This window comes from Sphaeramia orbicularis, chromosome 11 (genome assembly GCF_902148855.1).
Source record: "Sphaeramia orbicularis chromosome 11, fSphaOr1.1, whole genome shotgun sequence".
Taxonomy (NCBI): domain Eukaryota; kingdom Metazoa; phylum Chordata; class Actinopteri; order Kurtiformes; family Apogonidae; genus Sphaeramia; species Sphaeramia orbicularis.
The window spans coordinates 20,665,242-20,677,981 of NC_043967.1; the positions used below are offsets into that span (position 1 = coordinate 20,665,242).

The window sequence follows — 12,740 nt, forward strand, 5'->3', positions numbered from 1 at the left end:
ATATCAACATTTCCTGAAATTTTCATCCAAATCCATCCATAACGTTTTGAGTTATCTTGCACACAGACAAACAGACAAACCAACGCCGACAAAAACATAACCTCCTTGGCGGAGGTAAAAATAGGAAAGCAAAAAGAGCAGTTGTGGACACTTTTTTTTGTGTACTTTTAACATTTTATCATGCTTAGAACTTTTCACTGTTTTCTTTAGCCGCTATTTTTTCATTATTATATTTTTATTATATTTTTATTAGTGCTGTGAAAATTAACAAGTTAATGCGGCTTAATACATCATCATGATTAATCTCATTAAAAATTTTAACGCAATTAACCCATCTGTAGTGCAGAATGACTCTGAACATCTCGTGCAAGGCATTTGGGGCAGTTTGTCCAAGTAGAGTTAACGTCGAGCATGAAAAAATGGGCAGTAGATCCGGTAGTGACAGGCAGCAGAACCAACCCATAAAGATGGAAGACAATAAGCAGCGTGTTCTTAAGCAGGTTTTTAATAAACACATTATATATTCCCGTCTTTCTTGAGTCTGTTTGCTCATTGCAAAATTAAACGCAATTAATATAGATTAAAAAGAAGTGATATTTAATCATGCTTAATCGAAAGTAATCCACAGCAACTCTGTGATTAATCTGATTAAAAACTGTAATTGTTTGACAGCACTAATTTTTATAATTATATTTAATATTTTTAAGTACACCTCTGGGTATTCGCCACCAATTTTGTAGTGCAATCATTTGTATTGTATTGTATTCTAAGCTTTCATTTTAAATAGGACCTAAAGGCCTACTTCTAATACATGCCTCCTTCAAACAAAGTACCTCCTGCAGCTGAAGTAAAAAAGCACCCAGTCACTATTTACAGAAATACAGTAGATTCTGAAAACATTCTTTGACTACAACCTCTTTGTCACACTTAGAACCATGGAAAAGATGGAACAAGCCAGGTCTCACCATGAGTGGCCATACTGTTGGTGTGCACTGAGGGGGTGGAGGCGTACAGTGACAGAATAGAGTCCTTGGAAAGCTTCTTGACAGTGCCCTCCTCTGCTTTTGGCGCTGGATCCAGAAAGAGACTGAGATTTTCAGGCACTGAAGCAGTCACTCTGCTCTGAGGCATAGAGCTGGAAACAGGCTACAGAGAAGAAGGGTGACATGAATGCAGTAAAACATGAATGAGAAACAAAGAGAATAGAGGAGAGGGTGATCGTCAGTAACAGCATGACACAACAGATGACAGTTAGATGAGCACAATGGTCCTGGTGTGTCTCATACTGTGGTTTTTGTGGAGGACGCCGAGGATGGGGCCGGCAGGGAGCTGAACAGATCCAGACCAGAATGTGCCAGAGCTGTGTTTGACACAGCTGGGCTCTCATAGCCGTCTGGAACAACCCCTCCACCGTTCGACACCGAGGGACTTGGAGCATCTAAGCAGCAGTGACACAGACATGAACAATTATGCAACTTCAGTTTAGGTCTTTATTCATTTTAACCCTTTCACGGATGAATTATGAGAACCTTAGCTATGGTTTTTTTTCCTAAGTGTTTTAATTCCTCTTTAGGCATGAAAAAAATAATGCAAACTAAATGTTTTTAATAAACCTGTTTTTCACAGAGTTACAAAAATGTCCACTCAGCTGGATACCATGTGTTTAACCCTTTCATGTGTAGTGGTCACTACAGTAGACAGCTATTCTCCAGCTGTTCTCTTGTATATTCATGGATTTTATTGTTTTTGTTCCATATCAGCCAACACAGCGGACGCCTATGCATCATTCCATACATTGCAATTCATATCATTACTGTAACTTTGTTGTTCTTGATAAATCTGATCTGCACTAATATGTTTGAGTGTAAATCAATTGCTTGTTATTGCTATTAGACTGCATGTTTTTGTTTTTTTTTGTTTTGCTTATTATCTCCATAAAGTGAGTAATAACTAATATTACAGTATGTTAAAATGTGACAAAACATCAGATTTGCAGCATTAAAAAAAATAATTTCATAGTTTTCACACAGTGTATCAGTGAATACATGTTTCTTTGCTTCAAAAATTAAATGCATGATGTCCAGCTGACTGGATATTTTTTGCAACTCCATGAAAAATAGGTTCATAGAAAATTCTTCAATTGCATTGTTTTTTTCAGGCCTAAAGAGGAATAAAAACACTCTTGATAAGGGTCAAAACAAGGTATTCAAAGTCTCTGACGGGACATTTTAGAGACAATTTGACCCACATTTTTACTTTTAAATTCATTTTTGCTTTAGTTAGACCACAAGGGATTATCCAGAACAAGGAGCTACTGTATAGTGACATAAACGTTGGAATGGCAATCAATTAAAATTCGCTCTCTGACTGGACATTACTGTGTTTTGACACATTAAGGCAGTATTTCTCAAAATGTGGGGCGGGCCCCCCCAGGGGGGGCGCAAAGGCTTGCCGGGGGGGCATGGGATCATTCCTAGGTGTTTATTTTTTCTTCAGGTTAGAACATGTAGCAGGTGGAACTAATGTTTTAGCATTGGAGCACCCTGGACTCATTTTAGGGACATACAACAAACAAATCTACTGCCATGGTGATCTGTCACTGAACTAGACAAAGAGTTTAGGTTTGGACAATGGACAAGGATTGGACTGGAAAAAAAATGTGCAATGTTTCGGGTTTTGCACAGTTTGTACAGTTTGCACTTTGATGTTCTGAGATGTGCAACATAAACGGGCTCATTGCAGCCACTGATATTGTTAGAATGTTGATCTTTGTTACCAAAATTTGTTGTTCTATAAAAAAAAATTACCTTATTATCATCATTATTATTGGAAAAATAATGTCTCAGAGAGCAGTGTTGTTGAGTTCATTTGTATTGTTCAATCAAAAATCTAAGTTATTTTTAATTTGCACAACAAATTATTCAAGGAAAAGCAAAAAGTATTCTTACGATATTGATGTTTCTTTCAGTAAAAGTAATAATTGCACGACAGGTACAATGTTGTTGGGGCTGAGGGGGGCTTGGAGATTTTTCATGCTCCAAAGGGGGGCCCGACAGAAAAAGATTGAGAACCACTGCATTAAGGTTCTCATAATTCATGCATGAAAGGGTTAATTTTTGAAGCAAAGAAACATGTATTTAAAATGCAATATCAGAAAGTGATATACTGTATGAAAACTATGAAATAAAACCTTTTTTATATAGCTAATCTCATGTTTTCTCTCCTTTTAACATACTGTAATACTAGTTATTCTCACTTCATGAAGATAATATGAAAAGAAAAAAGAAAAAACACTCAAACATGTTACTGCAGATCAGGTTTATCAAGAACAGCAAAGTTACAGTAATGGTATGAATTACAGTGTATGGGGTGGTGCATAAGTGTCCACTGTGTTGACTGATACGCAACTAAAACAACAAAACCCATGAATATACAAGAGAACAGCTGTAGAATAGCTGCATAGTGCTCCACTGTAGTGACCACTATGCATGAAAGGGTTAATAACATATTTATTCACATTATGTGTTAACATTATGCATTAAAGGGGTCATGTTTTACTAAACCCACTTTTATTAGTCTTTGGTTCATTTATTTGTGTATTTGGACCCTAATAGTTCATAAAGTTTGAATTTGAACCCTCCAGGTGCTGCAAAGCTATCTTTATACTGATTCCAGCAAAAATAGCGTGGATTTCTACAACCCGTTTTAATTCTTGCTTATTTTGTTACATTTTATAACTAGTTACGTGACATTTGCACATATAAGGTCAAAGCTTCCAACGAATATTTTTCCGAGTACGGCATAATTGTTTGCCAGCAGCAGTGATTGTAGTAAAAACTGAAAATACTCAAGTATTGCATTTACAGTTTATGTAGACCACAGAGAAATGTTTTAAAATGAATAATTCCATTTTAAAAAAGCCAAATATCACTCCTTTAATAAAACTGAAGCATTAAACATTCTTATTGAAGATTACAGGGCAAATCAGAAACACTAGAGTGGTGCTAAGATTTTACAGATGTTCATGTTGCGTTACTAATATTAAGGAATGATTTATAATGCATTTACTATTAGTTATCTGCCCAGATACCAGATCTACAGCAAAAGTCATGTGTTTTTTCAAGTTTCTCAATCCTGCATTTTTTAATTGCACGTTTCTTTGCAACCTGACGGACAAAACACCATGTTGTAAGCATGTGATGCTAATGTTCTTCAGCAGTTTATGGAAAAATCTCTTACAATTGCTTGTAAATGTTTTCTTATAATAATTGTGTTTTATTAGTATTAACACTTATAGTCATGTTAAGACATAATAAGGTTAATCATATTCAACAAAAACTCGGTAAGGGACAAATTCACAGATTTCATTTTTGTGTGTGTGTGTTTCTCTGTTGGTGTTTGTGTGTTTTGTCCTTTTACCCTAAGTGTATTTCATATTCTCATACATGGACAAAAGTATTGGGACACATAATTTGAAAACACTTATAAAATGCTTGTTTGTTTTGACGGAATTTTACTCAACAGTGAAAATGCTTTTTTATTTTCATAATTGTTTTAAATGTTATATCTAGATTTCTGGAATATTTGTCACATTCTGATCATCAATAATTATTTAAAACCACAAGTAACTGTTTGCTTTCTACAACTCTCACACAGGAAGAAAAATAAACCTTTATACTTAAAAGAAATATTTATAGTGGTAACTATTGACAACTGATGAACATTTTCATCATGAAGTCCTACCAGTTCTAGGTGAGATGTGTCCCAGTATTTTTGTCCATATAACATAGTTTTATATGTTACACGGTGTGTTTGTATAAGAGAGATAAGGTGGAATACCTAATCCAAGCAGATCTGTAACAGACTGTGAATCTGTCTTCGGGCTGATGTCTTTTTTCTGTCATAACAGAAAAAGTCAATTCAATTAATGCCAATAACTGTCTGCAATGACAAATGACTTTGAATACAGAATCATTTTATTCTAGATTCCCCATCAGTAAAATGACCTTTCCAATTTAATCTGAAAAACAAAATTATTCTTCATTTCTTTTACTATTCTCTTCAGGACATACCTAAGCACCCTTCTTCTCCTTGACCATGCTTTATAAATCCATCTAAATCTGAGATCTAAAAATATCTGTTCTCCTTCACTTAGCTTTTATCCTCCCTGTGCTGCATACAAGCATTAGATAAATGCTAAATCAGAGGAAAATCTGAAGAAAGAACCAAGTCATTTCTATTTAATTTAACACAATGATAGGATATGACATGTACAAACTGTAGTGGACTCACCAGTTTCATCTTCTCAAACACAACCGGCTCTTTGGGAATATTATCACAACTCTTTTCTTTCTGCGCAAACAAAACAAATGGTTTTGCTGAACAAACATCACACTAATGTATATCAACAGTCATATTTATATTACATATGTGTATCATGAACTCAGACATTTTTCTGTCTGTGGACTCACCCTAAGCATTTGAATGTCAATGACTTTATCCATGTACTTCTTCTTATCATACTTGTCCCTAATGAAAATCTCCGCAGACTGGTCCGTCTCTGGTCGCTGGAAGCACTCGGGTAAGAAAGCCTCATAGAGACGTTTGGCCTTCGCATTTCCCATCTCCTGAACACACTGGAGAAAAAACCCCAAAACATTTTATAGTGTTAGCTAGTCTAATAAATAAAATATAGCCATCCTGTGACCAGTTTCTCCCTCGAACCTCCAAACTGTTGTAATTTTTGAGACTTTTCCTATTCCTATGATTTCATTTAGATAAGTTTTGCACATTTACTTTATAAAATTACTCAACTTAAAATGGAATATGTGACATTTATGGTCGTATATATCACATATATATTATTCATGAGACTGTATTATTCTAGCATGCCTAAAACCCATGGATATATGAACATACTGTACATGAAACACTTACAGTTCAATTAGTGTATGTAGGTCTATGATAATATATGCAAATGTTACAAATTTTGCTTCCTGAAGCCGTAAAGACCCAGCTTTACTTTTGTGTCAGTCCCCAAATGAAATTTTCTCTTTGTCTAACCTATCTTAAGTGATTTACCATGATTTATTTATTATACTATCCTATGTATTTTGTATTTGATCAGTATAATTCAGGTATTTGCCAACATTTAATTTACTGATCATGTAGATGTTCATAAAATTCAAATTAAAGTTGAGGGTTATTACATCAGAAACAGATAAAACTGAAGAAAAAGTGACTATTTCAGTTAAATCTATCATTAGCTGAACATAAAACAAGTGTGTCCATCCACTGTCATTGATCCAACTCCATGGGTTTTACTGGTGAATCAATGTTGTAGAAGATGATGGTGTTTCCATGGTAACTACGGAGCCTCTGAACATCCAAATGAGTCATATCTGATGACCATGAAAACATGACAAACTACATTTTACACCTATTATTTACATGTATTGATAGCATTAGTGGATCAACAGGTATTAAACGGTTACATCAGTAGACAGTTTTGGTCAGTGTTGGATGTTTGGGTCTTTCTGGGTTAATATGTGTAGTGTGCTCACAGCTATTCAGTGGATGTTCATAGATATCTCCAGTGTGTTTATGAAACTGTAAGCTCCATATAGTAAACATCTGCCTTTTTTAACCTCTCCTTCTACTGAGACTGTCTCCTTCATCCTCTTTCCAGGCGATAATCTCGTACGACCCTAGTATTTGTAGGAAAATACAGACTGATGTGCAATAAAGCAGAGCTGCCAAGTATGCACTGATGGTGTTCTACAGTACAGATAATACAGTCATCAATATCTGTTGGCTTAAAGGAGGATGATGGGAAGTGAGCGAATGTGCATCTCTGCTACAGTGTATGTCCTGCTCCATTTCTGGTGACACAAAAGGATGATGGCCTGATATTAAAAATGTCTAAACTTCTTTTGTGGCTGTGGAGAAAGAAAAAGTGCTGACTAGAAAATCCCATCACACTGGAAAGGATTACACTGCATTTCTTTCGTATTAGGCCGACAGCGTGACATGCATACTGATGAGCAGGTGTCCTCAATTATTGTAATCCAGTACTCCGGAATTTATAATTACAAATACATTAATGTGAATATGAGTTCTAAAACAGACTTTATTTTACTTGGAGGCAGAAATAAATATCAAAATGTAAGGTTTTCTTATGCGCATTTGCTTATATGAAGTTTGCTGTGGGTGTTGATGTTAGTTCTCTATTTATAAACCACCATAAACTAGCTTTGCACACTGTGGCTGCTGTAGAAGAGCACTAGAGAGGCAATGAAAATGTACTTTACTGTAATGAAAGTGAATAAACTGTAATGAATTTTACGTAATGAAATAATTTACATAAAACAGACTTAACTAATGTCAACAAACCTTACGTAACATGAGTGCATGCTAATCTTACATATTAAGCTTAATATTTTTCATTAATATCGGCTACCAGAATTACTTTTTAGTGATGTTGGATTAGTTTCATTTACTTCGCCCATTGACAACAGGTAGATTTCTCAATTAGTTAAGCCTTAGGGGTTCTCGGTCTTGGCCCCGTGACTAAATCACATGACATTTTCAACACGTCACAGTGTCGGAAGTCCATCACGTAGACCACTGGGGATAATTGCATTCAAAAGTGCGGACTTGAACCACTCTCCTACTTTTTATTTGATGTTGATAGAGCAAATACAACCGTAGATATGATGGTTTGAAATCGGAGCAAGCAAACATGAATAAAAGTATAAAAATGAGGTGGGGGGGTGTTATATTTCTGACCATATCTTTGCCATTTTTTGTCCTTTTTTTTCATACAGGAAAAAAACTGGTCGAATCTGCGGATTGTAATCCACAGACTGCCTTAGCATTACAGGTAAGGGTGAGAATGACCCCACCTGAACTGGATGCGGAAACTGGGAGGACCGGGGGTGAGGGGCTGGGGGGTGGAGGGGCATGGAAAAAACGCCTAAAGATATGCTTTTATGTCAAATATTTGAGTATAGTTTTAATTTATTACAATTTTAATTTTAGATATCGAATATTTGGAACCAATATTCACTTTTAAAGTCTTTGAAAAGGTTCATTAAGCATCTTTGTGTTATTTGTGCAATAAATTATCTAAATTTTTCAAATAGGATTTTATATTTTTTTGTATGTATTTGGCCTTTTGTGTTGATATAGTACGTTAAAGTGAAAAAATAATAGGCAGATGATATAGATGAAGTTGTGCTGGAAAAAAAGATACCAAACATGCGTATAGTAAACATTTCTTTATATAGTACATAAAGGCAAAATCAAAAGTACTGAAAAACAGCCAAAATAGGCTCAGACCCCTAAGGGTCAAAGAGTAGATTATAGTGTGGTAGTCAAGACTGGCTAGACCGAGACCAAGACACTGCCGAGACCGGAGGGTATCGAGACCAAGACAAGAATTAGACCTTGACCGTGAGACACTAAGGCGAGACCAAGACCAAGACCGAAAACAGATTCGAGTTACAATCAACATGACATGATTACTTATATCAATTGTAGCGCAAAAGGCATTGCTGTAAAGTGTCATGACTAGTTAGATAGTTACAGAAAATGTATACAATGTTCCATGTTTTTAAAATAGATGCATCTGACTGGTTGCATTTGAAGAGGGTGTGTAATAAATAATGATACTATTCTGTGATGATGCAGTTTTTGTACAAATCCCATCGAGACCGCTATGTCCAAGACCAAGACAAGACCGAGACCAAATGAGTTGAGTCTGACAAGACCAAGACCACAAAAAATTGGTCTCGAGACCGGTCTCAAAGAAATTCAGGACAAGGTGGGGGTGTGGGGGTATGTTATTCATTATGAAGCCCTTTTAACCTTGTCGTTTCCCATCTGCCACCCCCCGAAAAACAAATTTGCGACCAGGGGGTGGGAGTATGTGCCTCTGTTATATGTCGGAGCTTACACGGGGTCTCACACAGGGGTACCAGCCCATTGAGAAACACTGTAATAGTCCAACCATTTTCATTTCGACATGGGGGGAAACTGCTGCATCTCCTTTGTACTAATAGCCAGTGACTCCGTGATTTTTTGTGAGTGTGTCCCCCCAGGGGGTGTGTGCCCTCCCAGTTGAGAACCACTGACATAACATATACCAAAATGCAACCCACTTGTCATAAGAAAATGGTGCCATTGTGTGTTTCAGTAATATCGTAAGGCAAGTAATTACTTTTAAATAACAGTAACAAGTAATCTGTAATGTATTACAGGAAATCACTTGCACAACACTGTCCATTATGATGTGGTGTTTATGCTGTGACCTCTGACCTGGACTTGCTCCTGTGTCCACTGGTCCAGGTTGACAGACTTAACCTTGGAGATATGAACCCCCAGGTTTCGATGGATACCTGCACATCGAATACAAATGAAGATGCCCAGGTTCCAGGACGCCCATCTTGGACCTGGGAAAAAAAAAAAAAGAGTTGATATTTAGAGCAGAGATTCATAGAGATGTAGATAGGCAGAGCATAGGAGTGACTCTGGAGGCTCAAGAAAAAACTGATTAATTTGAGTTTATTTATAGCGAGACAAGCTTGAGACCTCAATTATGAGTTTAAATTCAGAGGGGAATGCATCTAATCCAGTGTAAGTGATGTGGCGTCCTGACACATAATAAGATCCAACAGAAGACTTGGGTAGCCTATATAATAACTGAGACTGAGAAGACAGCGGGAAGGAGCAGAGAACCACACCAGCATTCACATTCACACAAACACACACATACTTAGAGCCTGGATACCTGCAGGGATGATTACTCATTTGATCATGAGCCTGAGTGTGTGGGCACATGGGTATCTGAGTGGGCCATTCTGTCCATCTCACTGACATACGTATCTTAATGGATGCATTTTGGCGTCCCATATCCACCCTGCGAGAGGTTTTAACATAGTGATGTGAGAGCTCTAGTGCACCTTCCTTCTGTCTGCAGAGCTGTCATGATCTTTGCCTAAACATGCAACTCTGGAAGAGGGGAAATAAAAACACTGTCAGGCTATTTTTCAGCTTGAATTATGCAACCGTCCTCTTCAGAGAATACAGTCAGCTTCAAAGAGAATACTGCTGCTTGATGCCGCTCTCACCCCATCTATCCCTATATCCCTCCTCCTTTTCTCCTTCCTCCATCTCTTCCTGCACCCAAACCCCCACCCCACCCCACCCTCGCTGGTTGGCTGCAACTGGCCGAACCACTCTCTGCTTCCACGTATCCGAGCTCATCTCCCACATGAGCCTTCATGTGTTTACAACCTTGGGTGAGATCTGATGCAGTGTGGTTTTCACACCACTAGGTGGAAGAGCAACGTTGGGTCTCTGCTGTCAGCTGAAGTCACAGAGCTGATGTTTGAGAAAGGCCATTCTATGCAAATGGAAGAGGAAGTTGACTCGGAGGAGAAAAAAATCCAAAACTGTTCTCTTTGTGCACACGACGGAAATGCTATGTCTTGGCTCAGAGTAAAATAATAAACTTTTGTCTTGGCTGCATCCTGAGGTATACGTGCCTAATCTGTTTGGATCACTATTATTATTTATTTTTTAATGTGTGGGACAAGCAGATGAAAACAGATATTGACCATTGCACCAAACTGAAGCCAGATAGTACCTTAAAGTGTAATACTGCTGATGGCCACTAGGTGCTGGCTCCAAAAAGCTTTGGCTCCCCTGAACTTCCATTGAATTCCTCTAAGCAACATCTTTGGATGGATGGATGGATGGATGGATGGATGGATGGATGGATGGATGGATGGATGGATGGATGGATGGATGGATGGATGGATGGATGGATAGATAGATAGATAGATAGATAGATAGATAGATAGATAGATAGATAGATAGATAGATAGATAGATAGATAGATAGATAGATAGATAGATAGATAGATAGATAGGTTTTAAGTAAAACAGGGATCTAAAGCATTCACATGGGAGCTGTTGATCCACCACTGATTCAATATAGTAACATAAGTATGTGGTATATATACAATATATACTATAAATATGTTATAAATGTAATTATGTTTATGTTATGTGCCTTTGGTGTTAAAATGCACTAGTATGACTCCAAACTAACAAATCAGCCAATCAAGGCAGAAGTATACCAACATCTTCTATGTTCTGCAAGGAAAAAATACTGTTTTTCTAAAGCCGGGGTGTCCAGTCCTGGTCCTTGAGGGCCGGTATCCTGCATGTTTTAGATGTGTCCCTCCTCCAGTACACCTGACAGTCGTTATCAGGCTTCTGCAGAGCTTGATGATAGGCTGATCATTTGAATCAGGCGTGTTGGAAGACGGACACATCTAAAACATGCAGGATACCGGCCCTTGAGGACCATGAGTTCTAAAGGGAGTGTGGTGAAACACAGCACAGGTTGAACTAGGACTGGTAAAATTCGATTAATCAAGGTTTTGCCTTCTGAAAATCATGAAAATGTCTAAATTTTAGTCCAGATTATTGTTCTGGAGACCTTTTTGTCTAAAAAATTCAAAATGCAATCATTTTGCTTCTTGTAACATTAGCTATAAATATGTTTCCCCTGTTTGTATATGTATACCAGGGGTCTCAAACATGCGGCCCGGGGGCCAAATGCGGCCTGCCAAAGGTTCCAATGCGGCCCATGGGAGGAATTTACAAAGTGCAAAAATTCCACAGTCAAGGCTGTCGAACTCATTTTAGTTCATGTTCCGCATACAGACCAATATGACCTCCAGTAAAATAACAGTGGAATAACCTACAAAAAAATAAATAAAAATATATAATATGTAAAATAAAATAAGACTCCATATTTTCTTCTCGGTTCGATGTGAAAAAAATATTACACTATGCCTATAAATAATGACAACTTCAAACATTTGTCTTTGTTTTAATGCAAAAAATAACGTTAAATTATGAAAATATTTACATTTACAAACTATCCTGTAACAATAAAATGTGAATAACCTGAATAAATATGAACAACCTGAACTGTCTAAAGAAAATTAAACACAGTTTTAACTGTTTTCTGCCTGTTACTAAGTGTTTAGTGTCTTTGTAGATCCGATCCATAATACACATGTAAAAATGATCAGTTGAGGCATAATATTGTTAAAAAACTGCACTTATTTTTCCAAAGAAATTTCAGTTTTTTCAGGTTATTCACATCTTTGTTGTTTGGATAGTTTATAAAAGTAAGTTTCTTCATGATTTCGTGGAGTTTTTTGGCACTAAAACAAAGACAAAATTTGGAGTTGTCATTACCTCCGCAAGGAGGTATTGTGATCGCTTTGCTTTGTGTGTGTGTGTGCCTGCGTACGTGTTTGTTTGTTTGTTAGCAAGATAACACAAAAAGTTATGGGTGGATTTTCATGAAAATTTCAGGAAATGTTGATACTGGCTCATGGAAGAACTGATTAAATTTTGGTGGTGATCAGGGGGGATGGGGTAGATCTGCCTTGCCGGAGGTCTGCGCTCTCCTAGTGCTTTTCTTGTTATTTTTACATTATTATGTTATTATTTTACTGGTCCGGCCCACTGGAGATCAAATCGGGCTGAATGTGGCCCTTGAAAGAAAATGAGTTTAGACCCCTGATGTATGACAGTGATTTTAATGCGTGTTTTTGAATCATGTTTTGTCTTCAGGTCAAGAAGCCAGAAAACAGACATAGTCCATAAGACTGAAAAAAGACATTTAACTTTTTGTCCATATTGTCCACCTCTATG

At 37.1% G+C, this 12,740-nt stretch overlaps 1 protein-coding gene across 1 annotated transcript in view; it reads right to left on the bottom strand.

Moving 5' to 3' along the window:
* smap2 (small ArfGAP2) overlaps positions 1-12,740 on the bottom strand; it is a 36,438-nt gene that overhangs the window by 5,171 nt on the left and 18,527 nt on the right. The window contains exons 2-7 of the mRNA XM_030147495.1: positions 9,319-9,452; positions 5,472-5,636; positions 5,293-5,352; positions 4,840-4,897; positions 1,287-1,438; positions 966-1,146 (exon numbers count right to left, since the gene is read on the bottom strand). Of these exons, the coding sequence (XP_030003355.1) occupies positions 966-1,146; positions 1,287-1,438; positions 4,840-4,897; positions 5,293-5,352; positions 5,472-5,636; positions 9,319-9,452 (750 nt within the window). The remainder of the gene's footprint in view (positions 1-965; positions 1,147-1,286; positions 1,439-4,839; positions 4,898-5,292; positions 5,353-5,471; positions 5,637-9,318; positions 9,453-12,740) is intronic.